Here is a 22,753-nt window from a genome sequence, read left to right as displayed (position 1 = left end):
TGAACATTTAGGGTGTGTAACTTTGGGGTGTATTTGGCTGTATTCCCTCAGGATGTGTAGCTGTGGGCTGTATTTGGCTGTATCCAGTGACGTTGTGTCACCGTGGGGTGTGTTGGGTACAGCCGGTACCACCGGTGGCTCCACCAGAGCAGAGCCAGCAGCAGCCCTGGCAGCACCTCACATGGTTAATAAAGGGCAAAAAAAGGCCAGGAGAAGTGATGGGGGGATAAAAAGAGGTGAGAAACAGCTCAGTGAGCACTGAGGTCGGTGAGGACGGTGAGGATGAGGTGCTGGAACAGGGGATGATCCCTGGCAGGAGTTGCGGCCTGTGCAGGCCCTGTGCAGGAGCAGATTCTCCTGACGGGAATGGAGCCTGTGCTGGCTCCCCATGGCAGGAATGAGACCTCTGGAGGCTCCACACAGGAGCAAGAGGATCTTCCTGGTAGGAATCAGCCTGTGGAGCTGATTCCTGGTAAGAATTGTAACCAGTGGAGGCCCCACACGGAGCAGGTTCTCCTGACGGGATCTGTGGCCTGTGAAGGCCCCACAGGAGTCCAGGACAAGTATGAGAAGGAAGGGACAACTATTATGTCCCAACCATACCTCTCCCAGTTCCCAATCCTTCTGCACCCCTTGGTGGGAGGTGAATCCCTCAGAAGATGGGGAAGTTGAGCCATGGTGGGTGGGGGTAAGACATTGCATTAGTTTTATCTTTGTTTCTCATTTTCCAGATCGGTTGGTGATAAATCGAGTTGACAGTGATTGGAAAGGGGTCACCATATTTTTATAGCAGCCCATCAGCTTTTTCATCTTATTTCCCCCCTTGCCTCGGTTGGGCAGCATGAGTGGACATCTGGCAGCCCACCACAGCAACAAACACTCATTTTTGCTACCCTAAGCACGGCTGATGCCAAAAGTGCTTGGCACAACCCCTGTGGCAGGGCTCACGAAAAGCCAGATGACTGTTGTCCACAATAAAAAGAGGGATGCTGGTTGTTTCTGCTGGCTGTGCTCTGCTTCCGTGGTGCCTCTGCCATCCTGGGGGATCTCATGGGTTATCCCTTGTTGGAGGCAGATGTGGTGGCAAGGTAGAAACAGACTCATTTGGCTCAATGTGAGAGTCATGAGATGCCCAGGGCAGTAGCTGTTGTGTTAATAACCTTAGTTTTAACAGAAATAGCAGGTTTAAGTGTTTTTAGTAGCTATGGGGACTGTTCACAGTGCTAGTCTGGCTCTCCTGCTGCTTGGGGGAAAGTGGAGAGTTCCTCCATTGTCAAACCCATGTCACTGTTTCTTCCTTCTTCCTCCTAAGAGTAGGATTGGAAATTGAGGGAATTGAACCCCATGGAGTGCCTGGCATGTAGTTCTGCTTTCTAGACAGCAAACCCAGGAGCAGCAGATCCAGCCCCAGGAAGCTGTAATATTGAGACAGGGCAGATGAATTCCAGAGGAAGGGAAGCTTTAGGAGCTGTATTCCCACAGCTGGTTCAGAGTGGTTTCCATTGCTGCTGTATTTTTAATCCTGTCCACTGGAACCCACTCGAAGGGAACACGTTTTTTGTAGCTTTGAGTGGTGGCCAAGCAGCTTTCATTGAGCAGACCAGTGCCAGGAGGGATTCCCGTGCTGGTGCCATCGCTACTGTATGAAAAACCTGGCTTGGCTGTTCCATGAGTTTTCTGATGTTGTAGTGTTTTAGAGTTGCGTTGCTTCCAGGAAAAGGCTCACCCTGACTTTTCTTTGAAAGAAACTGAGCTATTGGGAGCATGGTGCCAGTTCCTGGGGACGGTGGAGATGACAGTGACATGTGCAGGGACACTCACTGGAATTTCCTCTCTCCTCTCTCTGCCATGAACTCTGATGCATTTAGAGCCTCCGCGGCTTGCAAAACAAAGATGTGATTCATGGGATTCTGAGCGTACTTTGTGGTGACTTTATTAGTGCAGGAAGTTTATTTGTGGTCACTAAATGTTCAGTCATTTAACTCAGATTTAAATAGCTTTAAAATTTATATGGTTTGAAAGCAAAATTTCAGCCTCCCTGGAATCAGTGGGGAAAACCACCACAGCCACTGGGATGAAGTTTTACTTGTGATGCTTTAAGAAATGTGTCTTCTGGAAGTTTTCTGCTCCTAATGGCATTCCTTTGTTCTTTTCCCTTAAAGTCTTGTGAAGAAAGCAATCTGAGGACCATGCATCCGTGACTCCTGGAACCAGCCTGTGAGCCAGGGCGATGGAAGCTCTAGAGGGCCTCCAGCGTACTGCTTCTGTGAGCATTCCCAATGGATATGCCAACAGGATTTTCCAAGGAAACATGGAGGGAGGGAGCACCGATGCCTTGGAGGCCTGTGGTGCTGAGCACTGCGCCTCCGGCGACGCGATCCCCGGTGAGCAGGAGGAAACACACAGGTTTAAGAAGACAACCAAGGGCAGCCGGATCTGGAATTTCGTCAGACGCAGGAAAGGACTCGCTACGAATAAAGACAGACCCCAGTCAATGATTTTGCTGGGAGTTGCCTCTGAGGTCTCAGAATTAAAGAAGCCATCCTTCATGGAGAGGGTACGCTCGTCAAAAAAGGGAAGATCCTCCAGGACAGCCAAGAACATGGATTTGAGAGCATCCAGAGTGCAGGATGTGTGTGACCCTGAGGAGGACCTTCACTGCAGCGGGCAGAGAGCTGTCTACAGGGTTAAGAAGCTGGGCGATGGCCGGAGGCCCTCCCGCCACTCGTACGCGGGGTACATCGAGGATCTGGACTCTTCTTTTGAGGACATAGAGCTGAACATCAGCATTCCTGAACTCGATACCACTGAAAGTAAATGTCTCAGGGATATTAGTGGCAGATTACACAGTGAGGATAATGATGGTAACTGCCACAGAATAGCAGCCAGGAAGAGCGAGTCTTTGAATTATGAACACGTTAAGAGTCCTGCAATTACAGAAGGGGACAATCAAAAGAGGTGTGCTGTGCTCCCACAGGAGAGCAGGAGAGGAAGGAGCTCTGATGTCTGGAGCTATCTGAAAGGAATTTCATTAGCTAGCAAAGATAATTCAAAGCTCCCAGATCAAAGGGCTGAAACCAATTTCCAGAACTTAGAAAATACAACAGATCATTCCGCTTCTTACTTTGACTTTGATACAAGATGTGAGGAGAATCTCAGCCAGCGAAAGAAATCAAACGGTGCCGCCAAAGCCACTCACTTTGGGGGTGTTGTGAGGTTCTTAAGCAGCGTGGCCGAGGCAGCTCGGCGGCTGCGAGGCTCCTCGAGGGCGTTTTCCCCCGATGAGAAGAGGCCTCAGCGCAGTTTCCGAGGCCGCAGGCAGGATGTTGCCTCCCCCAAAGAGGGTTTGGTTATCGAGAACGAGAGCGCAAAGGCCTTTTGCACGGTGGGAGCCTGTCTGCAGTCCCCGGATTCAGGCACGTGGGAGAACCTGAGCTTTGAGAGCTTGGCGGGGAAGGAGCCCGTGCAGCACTGCAAAACCGCAGATGGGCTGAAAGGCGTTGGTTCCTCTGGCCTGGACAGTGGCAATGACAGGCTTAATGAAACCTCACTTCCTCCTTTTGGGCCAGAACCATCCATGTCCCAGCTGGCAGAGCTGGCAGATGGCTCTTTCACTGAGCTGAACAGCAAAGATCCCTCTGAGGATCTGACTGAGCTTCCACAGACAACTCTGGCTGAATCGATTCAGGACTTGGGCACGACGCCAGAGAAGAGCCAGGTCATGGCCAGGGACCTGCTGCCTTCTCCTGATCTTCCTGTGACTAGTCTGGATACTGGGGACCTGGGCAGTTCTCCAGCTGCCAGAGGGGACTTTTCTGCAGAAACTGAAGTGCAGACCCACCTCCCACAGGCATCGCCAGCTAAATTTGATTCTGGGGATGTGGCTTGTGCCCCAGTGGTTGCTAAAGACATGGATCCGTCTCCAGCAGTTGCTCAGGAGCTTTCAGAGACAGAACTGGATAATCAGGACTTGAGGAATCCTGAGCTGCCTTTGCAAAACTTGTCTGGAGGTGAGTTGGAGGTTCAAGACAGTGGCAGTACCCTGGAGAGGGTCGTGGGCAGAGACCTGCCACCTTCTCTTGATCTTCCTGTCAGTAATCTGGATGCTACAGATCTGGGCCCTTCTCCAGCTGCTGATGGTGCCTTTCCTGCAGTGACTGAGGCTCAGACCCACCTTCCACAGACATCACTGACTAAACTTGATACCGAGGACGTGGCTTGTGCCCCAGTGATTGCTAAAGACATGGTTCCATCTCCAGCTGTGGCTCAGGAAATTTCAAGGACAGAACTGGATAATCAGGACTTGAGAAATCCTGAGCTGCCTTTGCAAGACTTGTCGGGAGGTGAGCTGGGGATTCAGGACTCGGGCAGTACTCCAGAGACATCACAGGTTGTGGGCAGGGATGTGCCACCTTCTCCTGATCTTCCTGTGAATAAGCCGGGTACTGTGGACTTGGGCCATTCCCCAGCTGCCAATGGTGACTTCTCTGCAGCACCTGAGGCTCTGATCCACCTTCCCCAGGCAGCTCTGACTGAGGAGAGCCAAGACACTGTCAGTTCTCTGGAGAAGGGTCAGGTGATGGGCAGGGACCTGCCACCTTCTCACAACATTCCCGAGAATGTTCTGGATGCTGCAGACATGGGCTGTTCCGCAGTTGCCGATGTGGACTTTTCTGTAGTGACCTTTTTAAAGTGTTCCACAGTGAAAAGGCAGGGTTTGGAACAGCATGGTGGCCGCATTAAAACGCGGGGAACCGCTTCATTTGTGGAGCAAAACTCCGTGGAGGTCATGGACAGAGTGGAAGAGTTTGAGTGCAGCACGGAGTGCAGGCCCTTCCAAGTGCACGTCTCGAGGATTGTCTCTTCTGGACGCCTCAAAAATGGAAAGGTAGGAGCAACTTTGTGAGGTTTGCAGTAAGATCACGCTGCTGTACATCTCAAAAAGCTGGTTCACACTTGAAAGTGGTTTTTTTACATCCTTCATCGGGGTTTCTGTGAATAGTGGCAGCAGCTTTTAGATCAGTCTGAGTCTGAGCTCTTAAACCTCCAGAGCTGCTCCTGCTGTGACCTTTTGTGTGTATCAGTGTCTTTTGAAGAGGCTGTAGCAGTTTATGCATTCCTAAACACTACCTTTAGTTTTTTTCCTCTCTGCATTTAGGTTCATTTGAAGTAGAAGCTCCTTAGAAGAGGGGTTTTAGCAAACTGAGAGTTTTAAAGTGTGCTGTGGGCAAACAATTCAGCAATTTGCCTCTGTATTTTCTTACCTAAAGTAGATGTAGGAGTGATGGGGTGGGCGATGATGAGAGCTGGGCAATGCTGATGGCTCCAGTCATGGCAGGACTTTCCTGTCTGGTACAAGCAAGTCTTTCAAAGCCCTTAAAATCCTCAAAACATTTATGGGGACATTGCATTTTAGTTGCCAATCTGTCTTGTCCAGCTTATTGCCACAAAACATCAGAAGTCCTGTGGAGCCAGAGTGAAGCCCAGCTTTAGGGTTCTTTTGGGTACCTGCTGGTTAGCTGAGGCTGGAATGTTCTTTTTCTTTTTTCAAGCTGCCAGGTAGAAAAATTACGTTGATTTGTGAGGAAACTTTCTCTTTTCCCTTTGGGTTTGGTGAGACAAGAGATATTCCAGAGGTGATGACACTGTTGCCTGTTGGAAAAGGGGTCACAGTAACTTCTGAGCCAGGAGGGGAAGTGTTTGAAAATTGGCAGCAGATTAGAAATGCTGTGGGGAAAAAGTCTGAACTTCTGACTCGCAGCTAAAACAGGCAGCAGTATTGTTAGTTATTCCTGGCTTTGTTTTTCTGCTCCATTTTGTGTAATACAAAGAATGACAGAAGCTCTCTGTGAAATCCCAGGCACTCCAGAGGAGTGAGTAGTGCTTGGTCACTTCTTGGGGTTTCTGGAAGAAGCATTTTTAGGAGGAGGTTGGGAGGGCTGTGGTTTGGTATCCCCTCACAGGGACCAAGCTGAAAGTGTTGTGGGCAGGAGCAAGATGAGAGAGGCACGAAAGGATGGAGTGGAGCAGAGGGGAATAGCAGCATCTTCACCCAGAGCAGCCACATCTGCACAGGGGCTGCCTGTCGGTTCCCAGCGCTCTCAGGTCACAATCCCAGCGCTTTCCTGACTCAGCTGTGTGAACAGGAGATGCCCTAAGTCCCAGCTCAGCTGTTGCAGCTTGACCAAGACATTTAAATATGGTGCTTGAGATAACTGGGCAGGAAACCTCCCCCGAGTTCCCGTGGAGCGTGGCCACAGCACACGAGCTCCGGGCTGCCGCGCTTCCTCTGGCAGGGAGGGCTGGCTGCTCTGGGCAGGAGCTGCAGCAGGGTGGGAGGGAGAGCAGCCAGCCCCACCTGGCTTGTGGACACCTCCTGCACCCCAGCAACTCCTGCTGCAGGTTTGGAAGTGCACAGAGATCTGGTGGTGGCACCAAACCCAGAGCGAAGGGAGGCTGAAGAAGGGATCTCGTGGCCAGGAAGAGCCCTGGAGAGTTTGCCAGCAGCTCCAGTAACAAATGAGCTGAGATACCCCAGGGATTTGCTCGCCTATCTCCCATCAGGGAGCGGCACTCGGAAACGCTTTACCAAAAATAAACATGGAAGAGGAGTAACTTCAGCCTGAGTGTGACAGTAGCAGCAAACTCCAGCCTCTTATTGTTTTAGGGCTCAGTCCATCTCTTTGCTGGCACCTGTTCCTGAGGAGTTGCTGGCTCTGCTGCCTCCACTCCAGGCTGCTCTGATTATCTGCAGGATTTGTATTTCAAGGGAAGTGCTCAACCACAGGGAGAAGGTGCTGCCAGGACAGGGTGGCTTGGCCAGGCTGAGTGCTCTGAGCAAGTTCCCCAGCAGTTTTAGTGTGTGAGCAGAGCAGGGCAGAAAGCATTTCCCAAACAACTTAAACATTGCCCCAAAAAAAGCATAAAAGTCCTGTTCCCACAGAGGCTCCTATGGGGAGATGGTGTGAGAAACTGAGGCTGGTGTAGCACAAGGGATGCTGGAGTGGGATTTAGGGGATCTGTACATGGGTTCTGCCAGTAAGTAAATCTGTTTAGTTGTATCTGCAATTAATGCCCCTGGTTTTTGCTTTCCTGGTCTTTTCTTTTAAAATTCTAATGTCTTTGGGCACGAGCTGAGTGATATCGTGGGGAAGTAGTTTGGCAGGATTTGATCCTGGTGCTTTAAAGGAAAGAGCATTGCAGCAGCATTTAATAAAAGCAGATGCAGAAAAGTGAAAAAGCACATCCCTGATAGTTGTTTTAGACCCCATCCCAAACTTTCATGTGTTCTGGGAACTTGTGAAACAGTGAAGATAAACTGCTTTGAGGAATTGGAAGAACAGTAAAAATCAGAACAAATTGTCAGTGGGAAGTGCATTACTGCATCCACACTGCTGCAGCTCTGGAATCACAGTGTCATCCTTATTCTGAGATAACAGAAATGGAGTGAAAGATGACACAGAGGTTTCACTAGTTTTTGGGCAGAGTTTCCATTTTCCATGTCTCCACTGAAGTGAATTATCCTCCTCCAACCTCCATAAACACCACAGCATCCCATCAGGGAAACTGCTGCTGCAGGAAGTCAGGCCTAGCCCCAGGAGTTGTCTTTGAGAATTTCCAGTAGCTTGAGATGATGTTTAGATGGAAAGCAGCTTTGATAATGTGTATTTTGCAATTCCAGCCTTCCATCAGGGTTCCAAACTGGCTGGTGTGTCCATGGACAGGGTTTAGGATGATTCGATACCTCCTTTGGAGTGACACGAGAAAAGGTTGAAAAACAGGCATCTGAATTCATATTTCAGGTATCAGTTTGGAGTTTTAGGACCCAGAAACAAGTGTCAGGTTTATTTCTGGCAGAGACATCTCTCAAAGGGTGGACTGGGAGCATCTGGGAGCCCCTGGGCTGGTGTCACCCTCGCAGTGACAGCAGAGGGCTTTCACCACAGTCTTTCTGTGCCCTCTGCTGGCTTGGTTGAGAAATAAGAGGTTATTTTGATGTAACAAAAAGCCTAATCTTTATCCTTGGGGTTCAGAATTTTATCTCCAAAGGGTTTGCAGGCTGCAGCTTTTTCTGGCTGCGCATAGTTTAGTTTGTGAGGCTGTTCTCTGGGGGAATTAGGATTGCCAGAAGTGTGAAAATGAGATTTCTACAGGCTTGTCAGCCTTGGCAAAAGCTGTGTGTCCCATAGGACGAGGTGGCAGGCTGATGGGATGCTGTGGTTGGTTTCAGGGCTCTGGAAGGGGCCGTGTGCTCAATCTCCTGCATGGCTGCAGATGTTTCTCCGGAGCAGATGCTGAGTTTGTTCCTCCGAGTCCTGGACTGACAGAGTGTCCCAGTGCCACAAAGGTGCAGAGTGTGCTGCTGCTGTGAGTGGCCCAGGTGGATATGGGAGCTGTCAGGGCTTTAGGAGGTTTTTGGGGTTCCTGTGCCGTGGCTGCTCCGTGGGGGAAAGCAGGAACCTCTCCCTGTGGTGGGTCCGACTGGAAACGCAGGATTACCATTTCCCTGAGTGTGCTCGTGCCAGGGGATGGGGTTGCAGATCTGCTGCCTGATAGCTGGGCCACAGCTCTCATCCTCCCACAGCTCTGGGCTCTGGCTTTAGTGCAGCTCCAAGTGCCTTTTCACAAGAGGAGGGTGCAGCAAAGCTCCCTTTTGTGTGTTTGCTGAGAAGCTGCAGGTGATGCCCGTAGCGACTTTGAGCTGGAGATTGGTTTCTTGTGGGAGCAGCTGCAGAGATGGGATTGCTGAGTGGACAAAAATCCCACTGCTGAATGACACTGACCAGAAAATGGCATCTGGGAGAGTTGATCTTCAGAGCTTTCTTCATCTCCTGATTGTTCAGCTCCTGGGTTGTGTCTCAGCCTGCTGTAACAAAAGACTTTGTAGTCCTTCCAAATTAACAAATAATACTTCACTTTCTAAATCCTGCCATTGCCAAAAGAGAGCTGTGTTCCTTTCTGCAGCGAGGTGCAGTTTACTTGCAGAATGAAGATTTGGGGTATTTATGGCTTTTAATATGGTTGTGTCTGACAATCATTTTATTTTTAGAGGAGACAAAACTTCTAAAGCCTATCTGCAAGCTGTTCAGATTCTTATATTCATAATAACCAGGAGGTGCTAGCAAAATCCTTGAATTAAAGCCTATATTTAGTGCTATCTATAGTGGGGCAGGGTTTTTTTGGGAAACATATTTTTAACATCAGCAGGGAAAGGCAGGTTGAGTTTGCAAAGCTGATACTCTTTGCTTGTATATAGAACCAGCCATGGGACACATGGATAATTCAGATTTCCACATGTTTTCTTTAAACACATGGTGTGTCTTTCCTTTATCCCTTTCCCAGCCTCAAAAGTTAAAACAAGGCATCAGAGTAGGGATGGGAAGAGGAAGCTCTGGGCATTGCTGGCCTTATGCTAAAGGGACTCTGTGTCCAAAATTCCCTGGATGGAAGGTTTTCTTTGGCTTTTACCTCCTCCCAGCTGTTTTGCAGCTAAGAGAAGTGAACTGGTTCACTGGGATATGATGCTGGTGCTGGGAGATGGAGCCTTAATTTATCCACAGCTTTCTTCTGGGGTAATTACAGCCTGTCTGCTTTGTTCTTCACCTGTAAATGAAAATAACAGCACATCAGTGAAAATGAGCTGCTGGAGTCTCGAGGATGGATCCACCAAACCATCCCAGGCACTCACTTATTAGCAGTTATTCCTGGAAGTGTGACAGATGTGTCTGTGATTGAGCCTAGAAACCTCCCAGAGAGGAACACCTCCTGTTTGCTTCCCCTGACCTTTGTCAGATGATTTTTCTTCTGATTTCTTGACTCTAAGATTATACACACGGCTTTCACAGTGTCACATGTCACAGAGAATAAAATGAAAAGTAGGAGTTTGAATTGTGATGTTTTTAAAAAGAACATTCCATTCTGCAAAATGTCACGGTACAGTTGTCGCTTTCAGGAACTCTTCCTCCTGGAATAGAATAATAAAAGTTGGAGTGAGGAAAACGTCGGCATTTTTCTCCACTTAGCTGTAAATGCCAATTCTTTGGATTAGTGTTGCATTAAGGTATAACTGAGTTATTTGGCATTTTATGCATTTTATGGGTGCTTCAGTTAATTGCAGCTGTTTTATTCAAGTAAAGGCTACAGATGCAAGGACATGTCTGGTTAGCTGTGAGCTGCCAACCTGTTTGGCTGCTCTTTGCTGTCCCTTGGAAGCAGCCAGCCCTTGCTGGTACAGGCTCCTGAGCACCAGCTAATTCCTAATACAGCTAATTCCTTCCTTGGCTGTGCTCCTGCTGGGATTTGGGAATGGGAGAGCAGCCTCACCCCCAAAACACTGAGTAGCAGGTGGGTCTCCATCAGGGTTTCTCCCTGAAGTTCCCAGGATACTCAGGGCCACTGGAAGTGTTGGTCTTCAAGCTGTAAGAGGTCTAAGCTGCAATAGGGGCACTGGAGCTGCACACCAGGGCCAGCATGTCCTGAGCCTGCAGTCAGAAATGCAGCGGGCGCAGGCTGCATCAAGCCGCGCTCGTGGAAATTCCGTGGATTATTGTACATCTTGTGGTTGCTTTGCTGAGATTTAACTACTGTTGGTAAAATTCTTCTGTTGCCCTTCTCTTGGCAGCCAACATCTCATCCTGCACAGCCATCCCCACAAGCAGAGCCCTTCAAGGCGCTGGTGGAGCGCTGCCGCTCCGAGCCCCTCTCGCAGAGCACCCCCATGGGGCTGGACCAGCTGGGAGGGCGCATGCAGCACCTGCTCCGCAGACGTGGTGAGTGCCTCTTTGCCAGTTTTGGCTTTTTTGGATGTCACCCATGCTGCAGCAGGGGTGGGAAAGGCAGGAATGTGGTTTGCATCCCTGCTGGTTACATCCCTGGTGCCAGGTGAGGGAGCTCCGAGAGCCGCGTGCTGAGGAGTTTCTTGCTGGCTAATAGGATCTTCTTGTGCACTGTGTGTTTATGAAATAAGGCTGTTTTCTCCCTTTAATATCTCTAACACAATCCCCAAAATCTGGTTATGAGAGGATGAGCAGGGGTAGGCACGTGAGGTGTAAGAGCTGTTCAGCAGCTGCTGTGTGAGTTTATATTTGGTGCTTTTCTCTTGAATTTCTGTCCTCTAAGGATCCTCTGTGGTGAGTACTCACTGAGTAGTCACCATTTGGAGGTGGTGAGTGATGATGGATACTGAGATCACTACTCAAGTCTGATTGTTTGGAAACACAAGAAGTGAGGGGTTTTTTCCTCTCATGATGAAGGAGGGAATCTCATGAGCCAAAGACTGGGGTGACCCCTCTGCATTGTCCTGCTCACAGTGACACCAGAGCACTGTGGAATGTATCTGTATCTGAAGGTAAATTGGCTGATGGCTGAATAGATGACATCATTTTTTGAACCTCCTAATTAAAAAGATTGATAATGAGAGAAAGGAAATTATTTCCTGAAGGGCCACTGCTGGCATGAAGAATCCTGTGATTTAGCAATGGGCGAGCACGAAGCGCTGCCAGATTGTGCTGGCATTGCTGGGGAGCACTCCAGGGATCCGGGCGGCTGATGGATGGTGGCAGCACATCAGGCTTCAGCAGAACTGGGGGAGACAAGGCCAATTAGCTGCCTGTGCTGTTAATTGATGGCTCTGCTGCCGGGGTGCAGTGGTTCCCAGCACAGGGGGGTCACACAGCCCCTCGGAGCGAGCATTCCCTGTTTGCTGCTCCATCCATCGCCTCCCGCTGTAATCGGCACCGTGCTGCAGCCCGGCTCGCCAAGAGTCTCCAAAGTGAAATGTGGGCTGCTAAAAATAGCAGCAGGCTGCCTGCATCAGCATTGAGGAAATAGGTCTCAGTGCAATCTCTCTCCCAGCAACACTGGAAGAAAATCAGGATGGCTGCCCAGCCAGGCTGCAGCAGCATCCCTGCCCTGCTGCGCTCTGCAATGGGCAGGGCAGAGCCCCCACCTGTTTGCTCTGGGGGTCTCCACTCTCCCAAAGCCTGGAATTTATTTATTCTGGTCTCAAACCCCCCAGGACTGACACAGTCTGAAACCTCTGCTGGGTTAGAGGTACGTCAGGAGATAGAAACTGAGCATCTTTTAGGGAAGGATTCCAGAAAGTGGCTGTTTTCCCTAGATCCTTGCTCCATGACTGGGATGAGGAACCTGCAGGTTCTGGAAACACCAATTACCACATCTGTGCACTGCCTGGATCACAGGTACCTGTGCTGGCAGCAGCTGTGGGGGCACCAGTGGTGCTCAGCTCAGTTTCCTTCCCTCCAGGCCAAGGGATGTGAAGAACCTGATGGAAGAAGGGATTAAAATCTAAGCTTGCCAAATGTGGGAGGGAAAAACTCTGGGCTAATACAGAATGGCTGCTTCACCCTAAAAAGAGAGGGACGGGATGTGGAGCTGAAAATGTCACATTGGAAATTTTAATTGGAAAAGTAGAGCTCATTTGCCTTTTTTCAGAAGCTGCTTTGTGCCTGGGTAGTGCCATCTGCAAGGCCAGGCTGGGGTTTGGTGAGGTTTTTTGTGTCTAGTCAAAGCTAGAGCAGAACTGCATCTGTGAGGGCTCGGCCTGAAACGCTGGGGGTGAGAACCAGCCCAGTTTCCATAAAAAAACAGCTTTTATGGACTTCCCCATTTCTGTTTTGTGTGTAAATTGGGGGAGCTGTTTCTTTTCCAAGGCCTGGCATCCCGTGGAGCACAGTGAGTGTGCAGCTGGCATTGCTGCAGGTGCTGCCCTGCACACACCGCTGCAGGTTGGTGAGGATCTCCTGCTCCTGGAGCTCCTGGCAGAGCATCCTGGCTCTGCACCCAGCTGGGCTGGCCCCACCTCGGGATGTGGCTCCCAGCTCTGCCTTTTTGTAGTATCCAAGCTGCACTATTTCTCTTGTATCCCAAGAGCACTGAATAAAGCACCTAAATATACTCAGTGCTCTCTTTTTCTAAAGGAGAGGTTGAATGAGTCTCTTGCAAACAATTTTGTTTCTTTCATTTAAAAGAACAGCCTCCGCCCCCAGCCTGAGCTAAAGCACAGCATTTATCTTTTGTCATTCCTTTTTTTTTTTTGTTCCTGTGGATTTTCTCCTGGCAGCTGAGAACGAACAGGCTTCAAAGACCCTGAAGGTGCGCGGGAACTGCCGGAACGGCGGCCGTCGATGGAACCTCTTCAAGCCTGGAGCTGAGAAGCTGCAGATCAGTCGGGTAAGGAGCTGTGTGGAACGTGCCTCTCTGCCTGATTCAGGGCTGGGATTTGCCTGCTTTGGGCTTTGTGTTTATAACAATGTGCTTGACTAACAGCTTCCTCAATCCCTGGGTCCTTCCGCCACAGATGGGGATTATTTTGGTTTATTGTTATTTAGTGGCAATAAAAGCTTAGGTGCATCGTATTTTCCCCAAATCAGCGTCCCTTCAATGGGTAGCAGAGACTTTTGGACTGTCCCTGGGCCTCCTGTGCCTGTGGCTGAGTGTTCCTTGCAGGTGGAGGGAACTGTGACGTTTCACGTCGCCTTCAGATCTGCTCCGTGGTTTTGATGGGTTTATTTTTTTCTCCTTCCTTTTTTAGCCCTGTGTCCTTTGGGTTTGGTGCTGCTCCCAGCACCATCTCGGCGACAAATTCGTGTCACTGCTTCTTTCCCAAAGTGTTTTGCAAATGTAGGCACAATCCACTTGGTTCTTTTTTTGTGAATGATGCTTCTAGTGGGGGAAGTAAAAGCTATTGTGGGCCTGGGGATGTTTTCCTCTGGGAAAAATTCAGAGAAGATGGCAAAAATGGTTTAATTTGTCTGATGTGTTTCCTTGCTTGGGTAGGGGGTGGGTTTTTTAGCTGTGCCCCTGTGTTTGAAGTCTGGAGGCCTTGTTTTGGGTTTGTAGCACTCGTGAGTCTGGTTTCAGATAGGGATTGTCCCAAACCCAGTAGGTTTCCCAGTTTGTGCTGTGATGCAGGCAGAGTTTTCTACTGAGTGTGGCAGAAGAGCTTTAGCCCTTGTTGTTCCTCTAGGGCACAGGAACAAAGGATGAGCTGGGAGCCAGGAATTTCCCTGCTGGAGTAGGGAACTGACCTTCTCTTGTGTCTCTGTGGCTCTTTCCCACCCCACTGCTGTCCTTCCTCACCAGACCTTTATTGTACTCCTTTCCCCTTTGATATCTGATGAACTGCCTTCCTGAAATGGGATTTCCAGGGGGGCCTGGCCTCTGGGTGTGTTTTTCCATCCCAGGAGCAGTAAGTTGGCAGTGAGTGACGTTGACTTCTCCATCCTCCTTGTGTTGGCTGTTGGTTTCCAGGGAACGCGTGCGGGGATGCGCCGCTGGAATTTTGGTCGCTTGTGGCTTTCTGGAATTCCATCTTGCGTCACTTCTGTTTTCTTTGCTGAGTTTTTGTGGGCTGAGGTACAAAGGAGAGCCAGACAAGGAGTTCAGCTTTTCTTTTTCTCTTCCTTCCCTTTGGGTCCTACCTCGCTGCCGTGACATGAACTGCTTCTTTCAACTCAGGAAAGCTGTTCTGCTTTTAAACAAGCTGAACATCTAAAGCTTTGAACAAAGTTTTCCTGGAAGATAAAATGATCCAGATCCAATAAAGCTGCTTGTCCTTGGGGCCAGGATAAGGCAGGTGACTGCAGAGCAGTGAAATATCCTGTTGGGCAGTGTGCAAGCCCTGCCTTGGAATGTCTCAGGTGTGTTGTCCATTAGCTGTGTCCCTGTTCAGGATCTGGTACTGACCAGTGCATGGATGGATTTGGTCCTTAATTAATCACTTTATTACACCTTAATTAATCACTTTATTGATCTTTTAAGAGGAGCATTTGCAGCTTTCATAGCTGTCCTGGAGACCCTCCTGGAAGCCAAGGTGCTGTTGTGACACAAAATTGCTCCTGAATTATCAGTGCCCTGTGCATCCTGATAAAGCCAGGCCTGTTTCAGATGGCAAACAGAGCTCAGATTGCATCAGAGCCCCTTAGAGAAGCTGTGGAAAACAGAAACCTCAGCAAACCAAACACCCTGCTGAAGTTGGGGAAAGGTCAGCTGAGAAACTGCTTCTCCTGTGGGGATGGGTGGGAAGGATGTGGAGCTGGAAGGGGAAACGAGCTGCTCCTGACCCAGAGATCTGTGGGTGCTGTTTGGCTCAGCCACAACCATGCCAAAAACCTGTGCACCACTGAGGCAGGGAATTGGGTTTGGAGAGGCCTGTTCATAAAGCAGCTTGTTTTTAAATGATGGCAAACAGGCAGCTCTGAAACCTTTGCTGGGGTTTATAAATCAGAGTAAATCAGAGGAGCAGGATACGTAGATGGGGCTCACAATAGCAGTGCTGGGAAACTCATCTGTCACCTCTGCCCCAAGCTCAGTGAAGATCTACAGGGCTGCAAATCACCTTTTGGCCAGAAAGAAGTTTGTGCTCTGGCAAGATGTGGAAATTTGGGGTGAGATTTGTGGGCCTGGGTGTCTCTTGTCGAGTGCTTTCATTGACAGCTGGCAGCAGTGAGGTGGCAGAGCAGTGCAGAAAGCAGGGATTTATCCTTCCAAGCAAGAGGGTCTGAAATCTGGGCACAAGCTGGGGAAGTTTTTTATGGAGTAGATAATGTTATGGTTCCCACTTTGTAGGTGGGAATAAGAAACTGAAGCACTGCAGGGTGCTACATGTGGAGCCATACAATATTTTTATTTTTTTTTTTTTATTTCTCTCCTAATTTAAGAAGCAGGTAAAACTAAATAAGGTCAGATTTCTAAAAGTTTTCAGTCTTTAATTTTTTTTTTCCAGAGTACACTCTTGAGCCTAGAGAAAACTCTGTGTTGAAGCAGTTTATGTGCAGAGCATTTTGGTTTAGCACTTAGGTCACTTAGAGCCTTTGCTTTTATGAAAGCAGTTTGGCACAATCGAGACCAACTTGCAGGAGACCTCGAGGTGCCTTGAGCTGCAGCAGGGATGGCAAGGAGTGCTCTAAAGGCTGCCCTGCCAGGACCCTCAGCATCTCTCATGTCTCTGATTTACCCTCAGGCAGGTCCTGCCAGCTGGGCCGTGGCTGATCCTGGGGCAAGGGGAGCAGTGAGTTCCTTTCTGCAGCCCCAGAGCGGTGCTGGGAGATGTTTTATGGTCTGGTTATCAGAAGCAGGGGGTGACAGTCCCATCCTGACCCAAATCACTGGCCTCTGCTGCCCCTTGTCAGGGAACTTTTGCTTCTTGCTAGCTGCCCAGTCAAAATCATCTCAGCTTTTTCCAGACAGGTGCTCTGGGGATGTGCTCCAGGAGGATTCACTACTTTGGAAGAAACCTTTAAGATCATGCCCTAACACTGCCTCAAGTAAACCATGGCACTGAGTGCCACATCCAGTCTTTTTTTAAAAGATGGGAGATTCAGTCCTTCCTTAGAGGGGAGGCCTCCTCTCAATGTGTGTTAATTCTCTCTGTTTTACCTGAGATTTCATTTCCAGCCTTTAAAGATAACTGCAGCCATTCCTGTTCTCTGCTCCTTCTCTCCTTCCTGCCCTGTGTGCTTGTGTACAAGGGACTAAAGCCCAAATTGATATGCTGGAGGAAGCCACTGTTAATTAGCTAGACTGGAAACTTTGCATGAGAGGAGCTTCTTTGACATCCCCTATACTAATAATAGGCAGGCCTGCTGTGCAGAGGTGTTGAATATTCACACAACCCACCCCCCCAGCCTGTCCTTTCTCCTCTGGAAGTCAGGAGCTCTTTCCAGAGGCTGGTGGGGGGTTGCCAGAGCGATGATGGTGGATGTGCCAGCCTCCCCAGAGCTGAATCCCCACCGGCTGTGTTTATGAGGAATAGGAAATTCAGGCAACGTGCAGCCTGTGGGAGAACAGAGTGAGGGGGAAGTTGATTTGGGTGGGAATGCTGCTTGATATTCAGGGCCAGCCCTCCTGCCTGCTATTTTTATCCTCTCACATAGTGCTGAGTGGGCAGTTTGGGCAGAGGGGGGATTTTTTTTCTCTTTGCCAAGTGTCCTGCCCCGTGTTCCCGTGTACTTGGGCAGGAAGGGGGGTGTGCTGGGGCTCCTGGGCTGCAGCATCCTGGGACGTGAGTGGGATGTGATCACAGTCAGATTTTGGAGCCCCTGTGTCCCTGGGAACAGGCTGGGAGAGAAGCAGAGTCCTGAGGCTTTCCTGGTGCTAATTAGTTTAAATATCAGTGTGCTGCTACAAGAGGTTTATGTGCACGTATGGAGGGCTGCCAGGAAAACAAATCCTCACTGAATCTCTCTTCCCTCATCTTAAACATTGAGTACTTCTGCTGGCAGGGTATGTCTGAGCCGTATATTTTGGGGAGGGCTGCTTTATATCTTGATAAACCTATTATGCTGCTCTACTTAGCAGTGCTCTGAAATCTTTATGGAGTTGTTCTTTGGGTTTTTTTTTTTTATATATTTAGCCATTTATAAATGTTTTTTTGCAAGTTCTGAAAAACTGTCTGTGTGTTGTTGTTCACATAAATCAAGATTGGCTTGCTCATTCGAGGGGGAAACAGGGATTGAGCTTCAGAATATTGCAGTGCTGTGATCCAGCCCCATCTGGCTGTGTGAGGAGTGCCCAGGCAGGGTCCCTGCACCCCTGACTGCAGCACTGCAGCCTTTTCAGCACCTGAGCTGTGCCTGACCTGCTGGCTTTGGGAGCTGAGTGTGAGCTCCAGGTCAGCCCTGAGCCCATTGCATCCCTCTGGCATGAACAGACCCTGCTCTGGGTGAGTGAGATTTCCAAACATCCCATGCTCTGGGTGTTTAGAAAAACATCCAGAAACGCTGTGGTTCTGTACAGAGCAGGGCTGGGGGGACACAAACCTCGGCAGTGCCACAACACCAGTGTTTTCCAGCACTCCTGGGGACAAACAGGGCTTCAGAGACTGAGTCTTGCAGGAAGAAAAGGTTGGAAATGACAAATGGTCACCTTTGAGTTGTGGGTTTATGTGCTGGGTAGCACAAGAGAGGTTTGAAGTTCCAGACTTCTCAGCTCTTCAGCAATTATATGTAAGTCTGTATTAAAAAGAAGCTCAGCTTCCAGTTTGTGATGGTTTTTATAGTGCCATTGAAGCTTGGGGTGTCTCTGTGCAGCTGCAGGTGGCAGGTACTGCATCCTCCATGGCATTCAGTGTGTGTGCAATGGAGACTGTACATAATCACTTCCATAGTTCAAATGGAGCTCTCAGCCTAACTTTAAATAGCACTTTGGAATGGCTCCTTTTCCCTATTGCTCAGTAGTTGCACCTTGATTGCTCTGCTTCGACTCATTACTCAGCTCTGTCACTGTGTTTCACTCTGGGATATGGTTTATACAAAAGAAGCTTTAATGTAAACTCAATTTGTGTTGCATTGCTAAAACCTTAATGACATTTTGCTTGGCAGCAGTATAGACTCTGTGGTTTGCCCTTCCCCTGTGCACTATGTTCCCAATAAACTAAAGTTCGTGGTAGGTGTATCATGAAAAATCCCAGTGTAAATATTGGAACAAATGCTTTTGTAGTGCTTCCTGAGCCCTGGCTGTGCTCGTGGCTCAAGGTGTCACCGGTGTTTAGCTGAAAAGGAGCTAAATTTGGGAAAGACAGGCAAAAGCAAGGGTCAGAGCTCCAAAATGTCTTCTGTAGCTGCTGAGGTTCCATTCTGAGATGCATCAGGCTGGAGATGCATGACAGAAGTGCTGCTGAAGGCACTGGGTGGGGGGACATCACAGCAGGGGTGATGGGGAGTGGCTGTGTGGGGCTCCCTGGACTCTGAGATGAGCTCTGAGTGTTTCACTGCATCACCAGCCTGATGTGGCCAAAGGCAATTCCCTTGGGATCCTGGAGCAGCATCCTGCTCTGGGAGGAGCTCTGTGATCCCACAGTGTCCAGAGTGTGCTTTGCTTCTGTCAGTGACCTGGGAGGAACATCTGGGACCATCCCCTTTGCTGTTCACCCCAAGCTGTTCAATCCTGGTGCAGTTTGGAGGGGATGTGTTCATAACCCCCAAATCAGAGCACCTGCCCACACTGCTGAGGTGCTGGCACCTGAAAATTCGGGCTCCCAGGGAAACTGCAGCTGCTCTGAGTTTTGGAGAAGCTGAAGTGGATTTGGTAACAAGCTGTCCCCCGTACCAAAGGCAGGAATAAAGGGTCTAATTTTGTCCCTGGTTTTGTCCTGCAGAATTATGGGGGTTTTCACACATGAATGGAACTGGGATATTGACCCAACACTGTGCTTGTACTTGGAGGAGTATGAAATGAGCAGGATAAGAGGCTGCAGAGGGGGCTTGGGTATTGTGTCAGTGCAGTCACATGGCCTGCAATGAGCTCCTCGATGGAGCAGGGAAAGCTTCATCTCCTAATGGACTGCACAGAATATAGAGAATAATTCCCCTAATAAATCTCTTTCAGTCTCTAATATCTAGGGAAATACATTATCCTGTCATCCAAAAACCTTGAGAGATCAGTCTTTTCCGAACAAGAGCAGACATCTCGTGGTGGCTGTGCTGTGATGGGAGCAGGGATTGTTGCCCTGGGAAGGAGATGGGAGGAGAGCTGGCTGCAGTGCTGCTGTTCCTGGTGTGCAATCCCACCCAGGAGCACGGCAGAGCATGCAGGGAGCATCCTTTGGGGAGTGGGAAGGGATTGCACTGCTGGGAAGCATCAACAGTGCAGATTGTGGCCAGTGGGGACCACTTTTGGGGGCCTTTGGCTACTCCTGCCCTGAGCAGTGGGTTTCACTTTGCTGCCTTTGCTGGCACTCCACGTGCTGCTGTCCCCTGCAGGGCTCTCCCCAGGGATGCTGTGGGATCCAGGGAGAGCCAGGGCAGCAGAGCAGCTGCTGCAGCTGGGCTGGGATGCCCAGGAAGCACCTCCAAGAAGGATGAGCCCCTGTCATGACTCCCTTTCCACTCCTCCTGGTGCAAGGGCTTCACCTAAAAGCAGGAATAACTCCACTGCTTTGTATGATGGGTCTCCTTAGCTCAGTCTCTTGACACGTTTCCAAATTTTGAGGTGTATTTCTTGTAGAAATGGGTTTTGTCCCTCTTTTGCCAGGAGTTGGGACTTGGACAAGAAGAGCAAGTGGTTGGATCCTTCTGCACGCAGGATTTATTTCCATACACTCTTTATTTGAGCCAGCTCTTTCTTTTCTAAGATACCTCACATTTTATTTTTAATACTGGACAAATACCAAATATTCCTCAAGAGAGATCTGTGATTGCAGCTCAGTTCTGACAGTTGAGAATAGTCCAAGCGACGTATTTGCCTCATCTGAAATGCTGCTATTTCGAGCTGTGCTTTTGTTTTTAGCCATCAGTGATAAGTTTGCATTTCCTGCAGATGATATTTTGGGTTGACACGAGTTGTTAAGGCCCCACTGTGTAAAATGGTTTTCTTCCTGTGTGACTTTGGCCTCGTCTTTTCTGGTTTGATTCCCTCATCCAAAGCAGAAGCAAAATTAAATCCCCACATCCCAGCTGGTCATCACTAAATAATTTGTTTTACATCTTGCTGAAGCATTTTATAAGTGATGCTGCAGGAAGGCTTGTTTCCTGTTTTGTTTTGGGGTTTTTTTTAATTCTTTTCCTTTATTTTGGAGTTAAGATAAAGGCAAACTGAACTTTGCAGTCACTTCTTGGGGCATCAGACATTTTCCAGCTATTATTTTGCAAACTATTAGAGCGGCAGATCATGAGGTGGGAACCCAGTTATGCAAACAAAGCCACGTCACTCTTGGCCAAAAATAGCTTCAGTACATGTGCAGTAAGGTGGAAACGAGGGCCTTGGGTGTACACAGAGCAAACAGGGAGAGGCAAGAGGGAAGCTGCAGCTTTTTGTTTAGAGCTTCTCATATTTAGAGCAAAGTGTGTTTTCCAGAGCCAGGCAGAGCTTGGCTGCTTGTCATTTCAGTGGGCTGGGAGTCACTGCCTTCCTCACAGATAGAGGGGACTGAGGCTTTGAGAGGTGGCACTCTGCTCCCAGAGGTCATTTTGACATCCAGGTCCCACTCAGAGCATGAAGAAATACTGGGGAAAAGTTAAAAAATGTTGCTTTTCCTTCCTGTGCTCAGCCCATCTCCAGCACGGTGGAAAGCGCAGTCCTTGCTGTGTTCCCCTGGGATTCTGGGGGAGCTCTGAGGGCTGCATTCCCAGCTCCTGCAGAGATCCTGCCTGGCCTTGAGGCTTCATCTCCTTTCATTTCAGCCTCATCCAGCACTGCAGTGCCCTAAATAATTTCGAGATCACCCCAGTGGCTGTTTGCTGTGTACTCAGGGACTTGCTGCCTGGGAGTTTTCTGGCTATTTGCAGCAGGGCTGAAAGTGCTGCAAGTTACTCTCCACCAGGCTTAAAATAATCTTGTTTCTTCCTTCTGTGCCATCAGCACCCTGAGCATCACTTTGCAGTGATGTGGTTAATTGGAGTTTGTTATTGAGCTGTTAGGAGATTGTTTTGGGCCAGGAGAGGAGATAAAGCAGGAGATCATCTATGGAAAATGCAGCTGGAGGTGTGCAGATGGATTCAAGCCTCCTTTTTATGAAGACATGCAATTTCTTATCTCTCAATACTTTCCTGGGATGAGGCAGAAGGGGGCTGTAAAGTTGAGCAGAGACTCGATGCCTTCTGTAATGGGCACAGAGATTCCCAGGCTCGTTCCCTATTCCTCACAGACAGCTTTTGTCTCAATTAGAAATCGTGTTCAAATTATCTCTGTATTCATCCAGAATTGCAAGTGCTTATCAGAACATCTTAATGGCTTCAGGTGGGAGTTCTCTATTCCTGCTCCTCCTCTTTCCAAAGGTGTGTGTAAAGCTTTACTCCTGCCAGAATTGCCAAACACGGATTTTTATTGCTCCAAGTTTTGTTACAGGTTTCAAGGTTTGCCTGGAGTGTTTTCCATGCATGTTGCAGCTTGGCTTGTGCCAGTGGAATGTTGCTGTATTCCAGAACAGCATGCACAGCTACAGAGAGAGGGGAGATTAGTGCTGATTTATTGGCCTGTCAATTAAAGAGGAGCACAAAGATTCTCACTGCATGGCTGAGATGAAGTGTTGTGGTGGCAGCAAAAGATCAGCTTGCTTAAACCTAACTGCTGGTTCCTATACATTTATGTTTAATTAAAGTGTTCCTACATCCTGCACTCCTCAACGTTAATTCGGAGATGTATTTTGAACCAGTGCCAGGGGAATACATTGTTATGGCATCCTCTTTGCACATCTATTAGCAGGAAGGGGATAATTGAGGAAATCTCACACAGATTTAATTGGGGGCTGAGGGCAGGAGCGGGGAGGGAGAGAAGCACAAGGCAGAAGTAGGTCAGAAGTTGGGTAAGAGCAGAGCTGCCGAGGATTGGGGGTGACCAGGGGAGGCTGGGGGTGCCACAGGAGCTGCTCCCACGTGCATTTAAAACATTTTAAACATCCTGCAGCTCTGGGAGCCTCTGCAGGGGTCCCAGGGGTGCTGATCCCTCGGGGGTTTGTGTGGGATGGGTGGGGAATGAGGAGCACGGGGGCCTGGCCTGGCCTGGGGCAGGAGTTTGTGATCTTAAGCTCTGATCTGGAAGGGAAATGTTTTACTCCAGTTTGTAGCTGCCTGTGCTGAGGTGGGGAGCAGGGTCCTGTCAGGGAGGAGTTCTGGGAAGCAGGGTCCTGTCAGGGAGGAGTTCTGGGAAGCAGGGTCCTGTCAGGGATGAGCCCAGGGAAGCAGGGTCCTGTCAGGAATGAATTCAGGGAAGCAGGGTCCTGTCAGGGATGAGTTCAGGGAAGCAGGGTCCTGTCAGGGATGAGTTCAGGGAAGCAGGGTCCTGTCAGGGATGAGTT

General features: G+C 49.2%; 1 protein-coding gene across 4 annotated transcripts in view; it reads left to right on the top strand.

Moving 5' to 3' along the window:
• ARHGEF9 (Cdc42 guanine nucleotide exchange factor 9) overlaps positions 1-22,753 on the top strand; it is a 204,617-nt gene that overhangs the window by 20,612 nt on the left and 161,252 nt on the right. For all 4 annotated transcript variants that reach the window (XM_015626398.3, XM_033514029.1, XM_015626399.3 and 1 more), the window contains exons 2-4: positions 2,163-4,888; positions 10,622-10,769; positions 13,082-13,191. In XM_015626398.3, coding sequence (XP_015481884.1) covers positions 2,231-4,888; positions 10,622-10,769; positions 13,082-13,191 — 2,916 coding nt within the window. In that variant the 5' untranslated portion in view covers positions 2,163-2,230. The remainder of the gene's footprint in view (positions 1-2,162; positions 4,889-10,621; positions 10,770-13,081; positions 13,192-22,753) is intronic.

This window comes from Parus major, chromosome 4A (genome assembly GCF_001522545.3).
Source record: "Parus major isolate Abel chromosome 4A, Parus_major1.1, whole genome shotgun sequence".
Lineage (NCBI taxonomy): Eukaryota > Metazoa > Chordata > Aves > Passeriformes > Paridae > Parus > Parus major.
This window is presented reverse-complemented; position numbering and strand designations above follow the sequence as displayed.